Below are 16863 nucleotides of genomic sequence, written 5' to 3'. Positions count from 1 at the left end.
ACCTCCGATTCTGCCTGCTGTGCATAGGAACTAGAAGGGAAACTGCTCAGCACCATCTGTGAAGGGATTTTTCAGGCAACCAGTTAATGAGCTTTACAAATCTCATTCCCCTGCACTAGTCCTGTGGGAGACAACTAAGTGGAGAATCCTGGCCTAAGTACTCAGATTGGAGAGGATCAACAAGATTGAGACACAGATATTATTATTCTATATGGCACCTCTACACCTTAAATGGTCCTGCCTTGCAATGGCTCTCTGCTCTCCCAGGAACACATGCCCTTCAAATCCCTCAGGCAAACATAGGTACACTCACTTCCACCTCTACTTCCTCCTTGCGTTCTCTCAAAGAGCAACCAGAGGATAGAAGAGCTCTGTCCTGCCAGGGAACTAACTCAAAATGAGTAAATCACTGTGCACATGATGACGGCAAATGGCAAAGGCCACTCCTATGTATCACTATAAAAAATAACATTAATTGGGATGCTTTGCAATTTCCTGTACAACCCATAATTAGGTTAGATAAGAAACTAGCAGTGTCTAAGTGCTATAAATGTCTAAATTAAGTTATTTTGAAAGTGCTCGGCACTTTGACATTTGAGAGTTCAGAGTAATTGGGGTATTGAAATAAAATTGCTTCTGTTATTTAAAAGGTCATTATCTTCTTCGGGTAGATATATGAGGACTATTTTCCACTCTACTGAGCCGTTCTATTTGGTACAATTAGAACTGCTTGAGTAGATTTCTAGTGGGCCTCCTCCCACTTATCACAGTCCCAGCACTGCCACAGAGAAGGGCCTGTAAATATACAGCCCAAATACGGAGTATATATTCAGCTCATAATCGGGCTCTCAAGAGCCAAGAGCTGCCCAGAGCTTCAAACAGACACCCACCATGGACACCATAGGCTGCTACACCCAGCAAGGTGGCAGGTGAGTCGTTACACAACCAAAGTCGACAAATGCCACGTTACAGGCAGAAGCCAGCCTGCCAGGCGGACAAAGGCTTTGGAGCAAATCAGGATTTCACCTTCCCAACCAAATTACCTCATAGTCTGTCCGCAGCTCTGGTTATTTCAATAACACTACTGGAATCCCTTGTTTACAACATGCATGGTCCCACTGACACATTAAAGATAAGCCTTTTGCTTGCTTACCAGATCTGGTGCTCTGCAACTGTGACAGTCAAAGATGGGAACTTAAACGACTACACCTTGACTACATTTTATTTTGGTTAGTCCAGCAGTGCCAGTAAAATAAGAGGGTATAAAGACACAGAGATTGGCAGAGGAGCTTTAACTTGTTACCACCTCTTGACTGGAGACTGCCATAGCCAGGAGACAGTGAGGAATGGACTGAGCATTACAACCATAATTAGGAGCAGCCAAAGACCACTCTCGCTGTTCATTCCAGTGACTTGATCCTTGTGCTCCCCCCTCATAAGAGCTGAGCCTCCCACCAAAACTGGAGTAGCAATGGGAGCACGACTCTTCATTGTCCTTCCTGGTCACGGAACAGATGTACAAGGGAGAAGAAAAGTCCTTAGAGCCTCCTGCACAAACTGAAAAAGGAGACAATTTCTGACCTGAAACAGAGAAAATTCCCATATTGCTGTTGCAGTCATCCACACAGAGAGAGCTTTTTCCCCCATCAGTAAGAGCTCACAATGTTCTTTCCACCACAACTCATCTGACATCCTCAGCTCCAGGCACCCAGCAAGCACACTCACCATTGCTCCCTCAGTGAATGCCCTACACAGAATCACAGAATCACAGAATCACTAGGTTGGAAAGGACCTTTAAGATCATCAAGTCCAGCCATTAATCCAGAACCACCATGTCCCCTAAACCATGTCCTGAAGAATATACACCAACACCAACAATCCTCCACATGCATAGGGTTGCAACATTTGAGTATGAAACACATTGAGTGATCATTGAACAGAGGAGCCGCTACCCCCTTCACAAGGCCGACATTTGCTCAGTATTCATTACAGCAAAGATTAATCATGGTCACCAAGATGCCAAAGTACTGCCGAAGGCTGCCTGGATACCAGGTACCATAAGACGTTTAACTCCAGTGCAGGGAACAAGGAGGTTCCCTTTTAAAAGCTTCATGCAGCAAATTTCCAGGAGCCTCCTGAAACTTGGGAAGAGCTCTGATGACAACCTACCTGTAAGGAAAAAAGCATAGGGAAGGTCAGCATTCCTCCACCAGCTCCATTCTCTCTCACACCTCCTCATCGACCTGGCTGACTTCAATGACAGTGTTTGCTATGCACATGCCTGAAGAGTGACACCACTAATGCAACAACCAGGCTTATCCCTAAGTGATGCGTGTGACCATAAGCAAGCAAATCACTCCAGCTACCTGGCTCAGAGGTGCTTAGTACCAAGCAGGAGAAGAACACGAGAGATGGGATCAGATCCTGAGCTTTTCTGGGCTTCTTTTTCAATTCCCTTGGGATGTCTCCCCCTGAAAGATGAGACACAAGTACAAAGGCTGCATTTTCATGAGGAAGGGAGCATACTCCTGTAGATTATTTTAGCTCATATGGCTCTCAGATAACTTCCCTTGTGACAGTCATAGGTGATCATGAATGAGATGATCTTTTTACCAATATCCTTTTGTAACAAGCTTTGAGGTCCCTGTATGAAAAGGACTTGGAAACAGTAGCACATGGTGACAATCACAGGGGAAACTTTCCGGCAGGAGTTACAGATTGGTTTGCATGGATTTCTCAAAGAAGGTTTGTGCAAATTCTTTTTTATGAGGATGCAAAGGCCCTGCAGTACACAGGCAGCTCTGCAAATATTGTTTCACTAGCGTTTATTAGCCAACACGAAAGCTACAGAAATTAGACAGTATTTAATGCTCACTGTAATGTTTATAAGACTTCTATTGCCGAACAAGGAAGCAAGATGGTCTGTGCAATAACCAAGTGTGATAAAGGCATTTTAGGCTTTATGGTCCTCGATTAAACTGATTTTTAAAGTCACATAAAGGTTTTGCTGTTCCACATTTCTCTTCTTGGTTTCCCTACAGGGCAGAGTTAAAACTGTGCCTTATTTCTGCACATTTCTTATCCTAATGGGATTGGATTTCTTTTAAGGGTAATTCTCACCCTGAGCTACTTACCCCTCACAAAAGTTGGTTCTGAGATAATTACAACACTCTGGTGATGTTTGTGCTATGCCACTTACAGTAACAATGGAGTTATACTGGAAGTATTTGCTGTGGAATTGCTCTACTTGCTCAATTTTTTCAAGCATATTCTAGATCTGTTACCTCTACATCCCATGCAGCCATTAGAGAATCAGTATCACATCAGGATACCCACCAAGTAGGCACCACTACTGCCCCTGAGCTAGCACCAGGACTTGTCTCTGTGTCAGCGAAATCTACCTCCACATCTAGACCTGACAGAATTTAAGGGACATTCATCATTTACCAAATACACAGGAGACTAACACAAAGTAGGTGCTTGTAAGAGGGTTGGTTTCACAGCTAATTGTTCAACCATACATTATAATTTTCTAGCAAAAACTTCATGGCACAGAGACTTGCCTGCAGAAAAATGACCAGGTAGCATTCTATCACTGCCACACACACTGACTGTAGCAGACCTAGGAAATTTGATGACTGCAACATGCTTACATTTGTGCCCTAACTATGAAATCAGGGAGTGGTGCTTTTGGTACTCACTGTGTGCATTTATTTCCATGACTTACGACTCTGGGGAAAAATCCTCTAGAGCTAGAGAAGAAACCAAAACTTCCTCAACCAACCACTGTTGTACAGCAAATTATTCCTAATCAGAATTTTTCCCAGGAGGAAATTGCAACCCATTTCTATCCATTTGCTTTTTATATTCTCCCAGATGACAACTCCCTGAACATTAGAGCAAGCTTGACTCAGGAAGACACTAATTCTTAACCTGCTGGCTTCCACTCACACATGCACACTCTGGATTTGTTCTCTGCCATCAAAACACCAGCTGATGTACCTCATCCTTCTCTTGAAGTTGTAAGGGAACTGACCTTAGGCATAAATTGATGAGTCTGTGAAATCCATGCATGGCTAGCCTACAGCTGGCCTCTTCTTATACCAAAGTCAGGTTGATGTCTAGAGCGCTGGAACCATTAGTGCTGCTGTCCAGGCTGCAAAGTAGATGCCAACGCCAGATCTCGGAAAGGGAGTATCTGCTATTGGCAAAGCCATGCTGCATGAAAAGGCTAAAGGAGGAAGGCACAATTTGCAAGCTATCAAGATGTCTAGTAAGTAAATGAAAACACAGGTAGTGAGCTTCTTTCATGGTTCTTGACCACCTTTATCACGGTTCAGTAAAGCTGTATTCACAGTTGCCAAGAGTCCAAGTCTTGCTGTCCATGTATCCAAGTCACAGCTTATTTTTAAGGAATGTCCAGAGAGTACTTAATTTTGTTGAATTCTATGACATACTGACCTTTCCCCAGTCCTCAGGAAAAGACAGGATGGGCATGGTCCACCTTTACTCCATAGGGTTACTTTGATTGAAGAAGCATTGATGCATTTTGGTCTGTTTTCAGTGTCTGTTTCACTGAGCACAGAAAGGATAGTATTGAAGTCATCAAGTCACACACTTGGAGGTTAGAAAGGATAACCAGCCAGGTCATCTGTGTAGACATAATGCAGCCTTCCTTGTATGTCTGCACCATGAGTTAGCCTCTAATTACTACGTTTTCCACAGACAATTACTTCACTCACTGTGGAGGTTAGACCAAGCTGCAGGGTGGGCTGGGGGGAGGACATGTCTCAACACTCTGTAAGGAAGGAGGCTGTTTGCTATAGGAACTGTTGCTCATTCAGCAACATAATTCAAAAGAAGAGTCATGAACAAAGCAGTACCCTACAGGAAGAAGAAAGTTGATGGTGTAGGTAGAGGAAAACTGGTAAAAACCTGTCTTCTACACCAGATTCCTAATGATGCTGGCAAGTCTCTAGCACCAAGATTTTGGCATATAGCAGTTCCTCACATTCCTCAATCCCTGGCTGTCCAGTGCAGCACACACAGGGCTTCACACTCGCAGTGCTAACCAGTCCCAGTGCAGTGGAAATCAGGGAACTCTCCTGGCTCTCTCTGTTCAGGAGTGTGTTTGGTGGTATGAACACAACGGCCTTCATGGCCATAATGTCCTTTGTGTTCATCCTGGCTCTGCCCTGACCCAGTCTGTGGTGTTCAGGAAGTTGCTCTGCCTAAGTCGCTATTCAGACCTTCTGTGTGTAAGATAAGATACAGGTCAAGGAGGGGCAGGGGAGAGGGGGAGTTAAGTTTGTAGTTCCTTCAAATTCTCATGAAGTGTTAACTAGCTTGATTTTTCACACTTTCTCCATCTCCATTAGCGACACAAATGGTACTTAAGTTTCTTACACTATGGCCTCGGCCTTCTTATAGTACAAATACCCACTTCTACCATGCAGGGGGATTTGTGAAGGTAAATCCTGAAGTATGTCCCATACACTGATATTCCAGAGAACACTGGAACAAGGCTAGGAAAGAATGCAGTGAAGGAAGAGAATGAAAAAATATGTTGACCATCTGTGTCAGACCTTTATCCTCACCCATTCCATGCATTTTGCCTGCCTTGCTCACTATGAAAAAAAAGCAAGTCAGAGATTAGGAAACTAAAGATTGCACCATAACACATGTTCACAGTGGGGCTCGATAAAGGCACCACTGTCAACCTGGGAATTTCCTACCTTCACTTTGCAAACAAAACAGCTTTTCAGAAAGCATGCATACATTTTTCATGCAGATTCAAAGAAGAAGGAAGAGTAGGAACAGAGATATTAACATACTGGTATGTTAATAAGAACAAAGATACTGCAACAAACTCACTTAACACCTCAGTATTTTCTGATCTCATGGTATTAAAATTAGAATATGTTAATTTTATTAAGCTACATTGTTCTTTGGCATAATCAAGGCAGTTTTATTTGCTAGCTATTATTTGTAAAATACAATGTCAAATTCAGTATCTAAAATAACATTCAAAATAGAAAAGTTTTCCCAGGACAAGTACTGCAAAATCACATTGTCTATGTGCATGTCTGTCAGTGTGTCTCTCACAGCTTTGGAGTTCATTCCCTAATTTCAATGAGAACTGACTGCAGGGTCAGTCCAACAACTCCTTTGAGATTCAGTCCCGAAACATAGGCTTCCAGTTTCTCTGATTCTTTCATGGGCTGAAAGGTAATTTTCTCTCCATCCAAAAGGCTGAAAGAACAAGAGTTCTTGGCTATTTCTTCCTACCCATCCACAGACCAGCAGCAGACTCTTCCCCAGTCATCACCAACTAGGAGCTTGGAGGAATTTCTTGAGAAAGAAAGAAAAAAGAGAAAAAAAATTAAGAACAAGATGCAAGCAGGATCAAGGCTTTCTCCTGTATGTGTAGCAATTAAGAGGATGCAACGTACAGGGGAGTAGGTTATCAATGTTAAATTTGAAGAACAATGATATAGAGTAGATAAAGATTTGTACTTCAAAGACTGAACTTAGAATTGGATGCAAATTTTCCTTGCGTTCAGTGGGTGAGTTGTGGACAATCTAGCCAGTTCTCAAGCTCTTACCCTTCTCTGAGACTTTATGAATATTAAATAATCTGCTGGCCTGATTCAGAATTCAGACTTGTTAGTACATAATGTCATGGCTTCAGCCACTGAAATCTCTGCCGCATACAGTGCCACAAACACTAATGAAACTATCCCCCTCCCCCCCAACTTTCCCACTTTCAATGCAGATAGATATCACACTCACTAACTGCTCTAAATCTGAGCATGTGGAATATAGGAATAATTTTAGCAACTATCAAAATGCCAACACTTTTGGAGAGAAAGATGGCAACAGCAACTGTTTTACAGTACATCATAACATCCTGGAGTAGGAGATAACAACAAATATTATAGCCAGATGAAGCTGCAGGGGTGGGATTGAGTACACTAAAATATTGCTGGCTGTGCAAACTGAGTGGAGTTTAACAAAGTTGTCCTTTGGCCAAAAACTTCCTGTTTACATTTTAAGGATAGAGCATCTCCAGCAACTCTTAAAATAGCATATTTTCTATGCTGCAGAGACAGTGTAGCAGCTACTGATCTCTACAACAATTCCATCCAAAATCTGCTATTTCTCCTGGGTTGTCTCCTATCTGACTACTGACTATCCCAACATCTTCATTTAATACAGTTAGGCAGGCCAGCTTGCAGAGTGACTGCATTTTGTTAAGACAGAGTGATTCGACTGAGATTTAAAAAAAAACCCCAAAACAACAACAACAACACACAAACCCAACAGCAATAAAAAACCCAACAACAAACCCCCAAACTGCAGCAGTAATACAAGCTCCAGAATAGAACACAAAACCCTGTTAATCCAGGGCAGAGGGGTAGAAGCCACGATGCTGGCGCGGACCCCGCCTCTGCTGGACCCCGGCTGCAATGCGAAGGGAAGGACAGTACCTGGATACAGCCAGCGCTGTCACTGCTGGGCTGGTCTTACTTGGTTTTCCAGTCAAGGCAAGGCTGAGATTCAGTTCCTGACAGAGAACAAGATGTTTTCCACACTTGTTACCTGTTGTGTGGTTTAAAAATAAATATTTAGAAAGTGTCTGGGGGCAGCATGGATGGGATTGTTATTATTTACGGTCAGCAAGTTGTTAAGTTGAGGACAAATATATTTAATCTCAGCCTGTGCTGTTGCAAAATACGCCCATCCCAATTTAATTTGTGGCTATGATAGTTACATGTGCTGACGTGCGGCTGTATCAATTGTGTGCTAAATTGGATTTGTGTATTATTGCTTTCTAAATTGCATGCCTAGTTCAGCAAAATTGTTCATCAGTTTTCACTGGCTCTATGCTTAATAAGATGCCCCACAATACCTTGCTGCCAGGATATAATACAGCCCATAATTGCCTAGTAAAAAGAAATTACATAAAGCCTTGGTATTATCAACTTATCTAAATCTGCTCATAACAGAACCAATAATTAAATGCTGAGAACATTTCACGTTCACACACATACACACACCCCCCCCCCCCAACAACATAACCCAATCATAGTTACTTTGGTCTTTTTAATGACTGTGTTTTGTATTAATTTTATTTTCTTTAATACATAGAAGGAGATGTGGGAATATTTGGCCATTTAAAATAATTCTGAAGTCATCTGAATAGTTTCAGGGAGCATATCACTGCTTTGATTACACCTCTCAAGTCTTTAATAAAGAACACTCTTGCTGTATGCATCTGAGAATGTGTGTCCTTATGCTCATGTGTGAACAGGTGTGTGTATCTACATATCATCAGATGCCTGGTTCACTGCTTGTCATCTTTTATGATTCTCTCTGAAAAAGGCACAAACAGGAGTATTCTGTTGTGCTCCCATGGGCAGCTTTTAAGTCCTAGTTTGGAGAACTGTTCAAGACATAAATTTTAAAAACAGCTAAAATCTCAGTTTGCTCAAAGACATTCCTATGCACTTGTACCTGAGTAAATTGGACATGGAAACAAATGCCACAGGAAGTTACAGGCAAGAATTTAGGAAATTCTTAAAACAAGTTGGATGTTTTGTACATATAAAAAGAATCTGCAAAATGACTACATAATACTACAAGGATTTTGGAAGGAATATTAAGCCTTTCACTTTGATTTGCAGCAACCTGATTAGAGACCACAATGAAACCAAATATGTAGATACCACAGCCAGACTATTTCACATCTGGCATCTCTGGTGTTCTTGCATCTTCCTTAGAAGCATCTGGCTCTAACTACTCTGAGAGACACGACAAAAGGTCGGATGGGCATCTGGTTTGGCATTTCTGATATGCTTCTGTATGTATGAGCATTTTCACGTAGCAATCTAGGTAATGTAGATGCCAAGTCACATGAACAGCACTTCTGAAGATCTCAGTGGTAATGCCCAATTACCGTATAATATCTTTTTATGCAGATGTTACATCTATAGCTCTATATTTATGCTAATTTTGTGCCTAAAATTGAAGTAATAGAAAACGCCTGTAATGAGGATCACAGCAACTAAGTGGTGTAAATTATACATACTAACACCACAATTCCATTCTCTTATAAAACGTGCTGTGAAGAGAAGCAAGCTGTGCTATTTAGGATGTGCCTTTAAAGCTCCCTGGCAGGTTTCAGCTCCTGTATTTGTTCTAACAAAGTGAGTTTGAGTTCTTTTTAATACCAGTCAGCACCGAAGCCCCATCATCTTATTAACCTTAGCTCTGTGAGAGCTCCAGGATATCAGCTTCAGCTTGTCATAGCCTTGAATAAAGAGCTCCATGCACTAGGGCCTGCTACTGGCTTCCCACCAGTTTGAAGGGCCTCTGACCTCATTTAAGGTGCTAAAGGCAAAAACCTTCCCTGTTTCATCCCAGGGCAGGATCTGGTACTGCCCACTCAGATTTATGCTAGGATACTTTAGCAGAGGCCATGAGCAGAGGTGCCAAGGGAATGGGCTTTCTGGAGCCAGGATAGCTGATAAGTTTCATAGGTTTTGGCAGGAAGGTAGTCTATCAAGCTTGACAGAACACATGACAGAGACTACGAAGAAGCTTTTGGCTTCATCCAGGTAGGATGTGCCCTTGTGACTGGTTGCTCAGGGCTGCTCTCTGTCTCTAAGGTAGGGCAGTGGCTACCCACTGTTTCTGCTGCTGGTTACAGTAACAGTACACCAGCTACCTGCACCATCTCCCCTTCACATCACTGCGCTCACATACCCTCCTCTTCCTCACAACCAACCGAGAAATGCAGCACACAGTCACACTGCAGTTCACACACCCTGTGGTCATACCCGTGTTGCCTGGCTCTTCCATCGTGCCTCTCTGCTGTCTCAGTCCAGCAGCTTGGCCTGGAGCATTGGTGTATTCAGTCTTCCACAGCTGTGCCAGCAAGGAGGTAAAAATGGAAAAAGCATGGATTATAACAACAGGAGAGAGATGTGGCTGTATGCTTCCCAGCAAGGGGTGGAAATTTGACTTCTAATGTCAGAACAGGATTTCATAGTTCTATCTCCCACTCCCACTGTGCTGCACAGTGTCACACTGGAGAAATACATGCAGGGAGCTGGTGGGGTTGCGGGGCTGACATGCTAACAAGGATCCCAGTAACCCAGGAAGCTCTCCCACCAGACTGGAGGCAGAACCAGCAGTGAATTTCTGCTCCTGAGAAAGTATGAGTTAATAAACTGAACTATGAACCAACTTGCAGAAACCAGATTCAAACATATTTCCAAGGGGCAATATAATTTTTGCCTTCAAAACCACACCAGAATGAAAAGCACATTTTCAAAACTCTTCCTGAATGGCAAAGAATCCTCCACTCAGGAGAATAAAAGTTTTATAGAATCATAGAATCATTAAGGTTGGAAAAGACCTCTACGATCATCAAGTCCAACCATCGACCCAACACCACCATGCCCACTAAACCATGTCCTGAAGTGCCATGAATCAAATATTTTACTCTGATTTTCAGTTTCTGCCCTGTGCTACCCTGTTAAGAAGGTGTCATGGGCTTTTAGTAGCTCTGTCCCTCCATTTAGAATGCAGAATTTTGCCTCCAGTCTACAGTGAGTCAGGATTCCCTTTCCTCTCCCCATCTACCTACCCTCACCACTCCATCTGTGCTTCCTGTGATGATGATGCTGCGTGTGTCCCAGTCCATCACTTCAGCAAAGCAGCAGCAAACAATATGGCTTTCAGGGCTACAGGTGGTGTTAATGCTTGCAAGAAGCTGGCCATTGACTGTCCACAGGTATAGGTAAGATCCAGCACAAGAGATAATAGCACCCTGTAACAAAGCAAGAGGCAATGTTTCAAGATCCTACACTCATCCTCCTCACAGCTTTTAGGTGCTGATTATAAATTACAGAGTTGCTCTGACTTAAATTCTAAGATTTGTTTTGCTTCTGGGCAGTTGATTTAAAACAGAGATAGTAAAAAATTACTTTTTTTTTCTCAGGAAGCATTCTGATATTTTTACATCATAGAAACCCAAACTAACTGTCTCAGATTTAGCAAGATAATGCAGAAACAAAAGGTTTTTGCATTTTTTTAAATGAAAGCATTTCTTTAAGTGTTCCCTTTCTATTTTCCAGAAAATCCAGGTTCTTAGTAAAAAAGCAGATTGACAGACTGACCTAGCTGCTGTCAGGGACAGGGTCTGTGCACAGGCAATGCCTAGCAGAAGTTCTGGGCCAGGACTAGTGCTCTTAAGTTTTCCAAATAAGCATCCTCTTAAACAAGGACACAGTGTTCACCTGCTTAGCTGCGAAATCTTTGGTGATTTCACAATCCTCCTCTGCCCCTCACAGGGAGCTTAATGTCATCGCATTTTTAGACTGTGTTTTGCATTTGACCAATGACCAGCTCAGCATTCAGTAAGCTGCACTTCTAATGCAGAGAACATCCTTTGCAACTGAATCTCTCCTCTTCTCACCCTTCTGTGCAGGTGCATAGTCTTACCACAGACTGCACGTAAGCAGCAGATACATAGGTAATCCCTTAGGGGTAAGAAACACACAGAACCAAGAGCCAATACTGCCATTTTAAATGATCTCAGTAGAAGTGTATTTTGATTGAGTTACTAACTGAAATTCCACCTAACTTTTCCACCCTTGATGCGTACTAAGAACCAGCTAAATAGAACACCATCAACAAAGTCATCTGATTCTGGCAAAGGCCAGTGTGCCCTTAAATTAGCTGCATGTATCTGGTTTAAATCAACTAACATGGTATGTCAGCCCTGTCTGATTTGGGGCCTCTTCACACTGCAGGGCAGAATTCTGAAGATAAAACAAAGATATCGCATTCAAAACAGAGTTGCCAATTATTAAAGAGATTAAATTTCAGCTACCTTATCTGCATCAGAGTACATAATGTCCAGACATTTGGTAATGATCTACAGTCTTTTTCAGGTCTAAACGAGGGATTTAAAACTAATTGAAACCTTTAGTTACAGCAAGCTTTTACAATCCTCCTTAGCTTATAAACTTTTTGGGACAGCCTTTTTATTTTTTTTCTACGTGATACAAACACCATGAGGTTTGGATCTATAAATGGAGATTTTAGATGCTCAAGCAAATATAAAAATGAACAATCACATAAACTGCTGCACAGGGTTCTTATTTCACAGAAAAGTATGTGGTTCAGAAATTTGTTTCCTTAAAATCTTTGCATCAAACATTCTGAATTTTCCAGGAAAAAACCTTGTTACCAAACATGTACTTTTGTGTCAATCAAAATATTTAATTTAGCACAATGGAAACATTCTGTTTCTATCTTCATGTTATAATATATAGAGATATATATAGAAAATTTAAACAAAACCACATTTCGGAATTAAACATCCTGTTCTGCTAACATCAAAAATAATTTTTTCATCCACAACATATGGACCCTTTCATTTTTTTTCCCCTCGAAGTTTCAGTCATACTTTCCTAAGTTTTTTCCTCTTTTAAAGGAACCTTTCTGCAGACTATTGTCCAACCAGTTTAACCATTTGCATTCCAACAAGCTGGAGAACTGCTCTTGGATCAATCACCAGACCGTTCCTGATACAGGCCATCTCAGTTTTGGACAGCTCCAGAAGAGAAGCTACCAACTAAAAAGGCTACCGTCAATGGTGGGCTAGTACATAGAAAGGAGAGGACTCCATCCTCTTGCGGTCTCAAGCCCATGGTCTGTGCCAGCCCATCCACTCATTTCTGAATGCATGGCACTGCTTCAGCTGACTTAATAAGGGACCACCAGGGTACTCTGAACTGGCCTGCTGAAGCCACTGGCCATATTACACTAACCAGGATCCCTGGAGCTAGGACCTGAGCTGGTACTGACTAGACTACTTAATTCCCACCCTCAATTAGTAACCATCAGACAGCATGATTAATAAAACTCCAATATGAGATGAATATCTTTTCACAGACTAAATAAAGAATGTCTGCCTGTTCTCCTACTGCTATGAACTCAATTTTACCTCTTTTGGTAAAGCTCTGCTACTGGATCCAACCTTGAATTGTCTGATCAGCAGGAATCCTGCTCTAGTACATTAACAGAGACAAGCAACATTTTTGGGAGGTGGAAGGCTGGAAAAATCTCATCCAGAGTGTTTACAATAAAATCCAATGCAGAATATTTTCCTATCAACATGCATGTAATTCTGGCCAAGGACAGACCACAACAGACTTATACCCACTGCTATCCAGAGCTCTCCCTGGAGTAGCAGCAAAAGTAAAGTCAACATTGTCACTGCAAAGGTGTAAGGAAGTTGTCAGCTGAGGTGGCAGACTGAGGTCTAACATGTCTCAGCTGACATGGCTCTGCTGCATGAATGTCAGGAGAAATTAATGAAATAATGCAGGCAATAAGGTTACGGGTGAGACAAATCCAGGAGCTACTAGGGTAATACTTCATGCTCTGTAAACTAAAAGTTGTTTAATCCTGCTATCTACCCATCCAAAGATGCTTCTACTTAGCTACTCAGTCTAAGACGTTGCTTTTAGTGCTCGCCTCTCGTCATTAAGAACACTATTAGCAATCTCTGTAGAAAGAAAAAAAAAAATCAATGTATCAGACTCTCAGGATGTTTTTATGTTGGGAAGAGGACCCATTAAGTTATCATGAAATGTTCATGGATACATCAGAAGAAAGATGATAAATGAAGAACTTACTGTTGAATTGTTGATGGCAACAGAACAGAGGTTTGCCTCATGGGCAGGAAGCTGGTTTATGTACGTCAGCTGGTTCAGGTCCCAAATGATGCAGGTTCTGTCATCAGATCCACTCACGAAGATGCTGTAGGTCACAGATGCAGCAAGGCAGGTCACTGCCTGAGTGTGCCCATACAAAGCCTTGTGGGGAAAAAACAACCAATAAACCACAGCAGAGGGTGTCTGATTTACTAGGAAACCACAGTCCTACTGTCATTTGCTTAGTAAGAACAAGCAGCATAGTCATTCTTTGGACAGCTGAAAAAGGTATGAGGGGGAAATTCCAAAGGATCTTACAGAAACATCCTTGTCCTCAACTTGTGGTTGAGGAAAGTTGAGTCTCCAAGAGATTAAATGATTTGCCCCAAGCTGCGCATTAACTCAGAACCCTTGGCATGCATTTCAGACTCTACGACAGTGCTTTGTGTTCAGCAAAACATCATCTTTCACTTCAGTCCATGTATTTTTAAGTAAAATTTATGCTTGGAAATTACTGTTTCTCAATATTTAAGGAAAAAAAAAATTTGAAACAAAACTTATCAGGTTGCATTTCAGTGACTTTCCCCAGCCCTTTCTTTCTGTTTTTCTGAACAAACACTACTATTTTTCCAATTTTAGTTAAGAAAAACATATTTGGAGATAATTTTTGCTTTAAAGCCATATATGAATTCCTTTGTCTTTCATCATTACACAACATCCTTTTTCTTTTTGTTTGCTTTATAGGTGCTAGAGACATAAGGAGTGCCCAGTTTAATTTAGCCTTAAACAGTTTCATAAAAAAAGACTACATTTTAGGCAATTCAATAGCACAGATAGAAATAACGGATAGAAGTGTACTGATGACAATTGTTTAATGCAGCATTCTTGAGTGACAGCAGTATACATTTCTGCTGCATAACCACTAATGAAAGTAAATCCTGTAGGGCAACAGAGAAAAGGTCCTTCACAGTTTTCCTAAAAGGCCTTTCAGGGCCCAATTTTTAGCTGCCTTACTGTGAAAAATCAGACCAACCAGTTTTAATGTTGGTTTTAACAGTAAATGCATATTCCCTGCTGGGTTTCTCTACATGACATAATTAACACATCTTCAGGGTCTGTCTCAGTTCAGCATGGAGCAGGATAGCCACATGTCCCGGATGATTTTTGCAAACACATCTCATACTCTTTTCCAGCGTGTGACTGAGATTGAGCTCTTGCTGGCTAACGTGCTGCCACTTGCCAAGGTTACTAGGACAACAATATTCAAACATTAATCCACTGGTGAAGAAGCTGAGCTGCAGCAGGCTATGTACTACTGAAGGTGACCTGCGACTGCAAGGGATGAATTTCAGCTTGTGATTTATTCCATTCGCAAGAATTGTTGACTAAAAATACTGGCACAAAATGGGGTCTCCAACAGTGGTTTTCAGAGGTCGGAAAGACTCTCAACTGAGCATAGAAAAGGAGGCTCAGCAATAGCTTTGGACTGGCTGTAGAACAGTCTGTTTACAAAAGACTGGACATAACCCAGTGCCTGTGCTCAAGAACTGCATGAGACCTCTGCAAAAAGGGCTGGGACAAGGCAGGTTCAAAAGCTCCAGATTTCCTCTCCTTCTTCCAAAGCGTGGAAGAAAACGTACCCACTGTGACAGCACCCAAACTGCCAAGTCAAACCAAGCTCAGCTCCTGCACAAGTTTTAATAAAACCCTTTTTTAATTTGTTTTAATCCAGAAGGATCCTACCTGGCAGTGAAGTGCTTTAAATACAAGCTGAATGTGGAGGAGAGGGCTAGATCTGAGCCCAGTTATGACCTCAGCTTCAATCCACCAGTGTCTCAACATATATTCATGCAAAAACAGTCGCATGCTTTTAGCTCTGTACTATCTTCTCATTATTGCTCTGCAAAGCCTGACAGGTTTTCCCTTACTGGGAAATATCCTGCAGTGTATCTGCAGAAAGAACTGTGGGGCCTATTATCGGTGTAAATTCACAAATATCAAAAGACAAAAAAGATGACCAGTTTCACTGCAGGAATGCTTACTCCATGAAAACTTAAACTAAGTTTGACCATCCAACTTAACTGGCTGACATGGACACGGACACTTCACAACTACACTCAACACCTGCCTGAGAGGTCTGTGTGGCAGACAGCACAGCTTTCCTGGATACTTCTCCCATTCTAGTGTTTCATTTGGCCCATAAATTCTGGGGGCTGGATCGCACAGATAGCTCTGCTCATGAACACTGAGGGAACTGGTAAATTGCAAGGATCAATACTGAGGCTATTATGCTCAATCTTTAGTATTCTACAAAACTGTGGAAGCAGCCCCTGCTAGGGAGGGAAAAGCGACTTTTTCTGCTGAAATATAGTTTCTATACTTTACTACATTTCCAAACCAGAATGTGTCAGTCCCATGAGACAACTGGTAAGTGAATAGCATCCACTTTATAGCACATCAGCTTTACTTAAGCAAAGCTCACTCTCTCAGGAAAGATGATACAATATTTTTGTTCAGCAGAAAAAGCAGTCACCATGAAGAAGTGAATTACATGAAAGCATCAAGTAATTCACTGGAAGACATTTAGAACCATAGTTCGAGTTTACATCTATGCCAGACAGCCATCAAAAAAGGCCTCTGCTAGCAAATAGAAGGAAAATACAGAATTTGTCATCGCATGATCTCATGCCACTTTGTGGACTTTGGGTAATACCAGATTAATCATACTGGAACACATCAGCAAAGCTGATTTTAGACTGTGAAAGAGAAAGGCATTATATTGGAGGTAAAAGACAGCCTCTTCAAACAGTTGCCTAAAACTCAGACTGACCCCCTGACTGGTATCATTTTGATGTTGAAGATTACTGTTTTTGCTTTTCTCTGTTGCTATTTTTTCCATTTCTATGTCCATGTCCTGGTTTGGAATAATAACCAGCTGGATTAAAAGGTCATCACTGAAGACCTTGTCTCATATTTCTGGCTTCTTCTCAAGCAGGAAACATCATAAATCTCAAAAGAGAGACTGCTCTAAACAGTTTCACCCTTAATTTCAACACACAAGAATTTCAAGTAAATGAAGATCTAAATACTACTATCCCAGCAGACATTGAAGTTTTCACATCATTTAATG

The 16863-nt window shown here is 41.7% G+C and overlaps 1 protein-coding gene across 1 annotated transcript in view; it reads right to left on the bottom strand.

The window, feature by feature from the left end:
• Positions 1–6211: 6211 nt before the first annotated feature.
• The window catches only part of WDFY4 (WDFY family member 4), a 136057-nt gene continuing 125405 nt past the window's right edge, over positions 6212–16863 (bottom strand). The window contains exons 57-61 of the mRNA XM_082002379.1: positions 13716–13895; positions 10655–10837; positions 9843–9930; positions 7491–7602; positions 6212–6351 (exon numbers count right to left, since the gene is read on the bottom strand). Of these exons, the coding sequence (XP_081858505.1) occupies positions 6285–6351; positions 7491–7602; positions 9843–9930; positions 10655–10837; positions 13716–13895 (630 nt within the window). The 3' untranslated portion in view covers positions 6212–6284. The remainder of the gene's footprint in view (positions 6352–7490; positions 7603–9842; positions 9931–10654; positions 10838–13715; positions 13896–16863) is intronic.

This window comes from Phaethon aethereus, assembly GCF_964289735.1.
Source record: "Phaethon aethereus genome assembly, chromosome: 7".
NCBI lineage: Eukaryota > Metazoa > Chordata > Aves > Phaethontiformes > Phaethontidae > Phaethon > Phaethon aethereus.
Note: the sequence above shows the minus strand (reverse complement) of the source record. Positions and strands in the feature narration are given on the sequence as shown.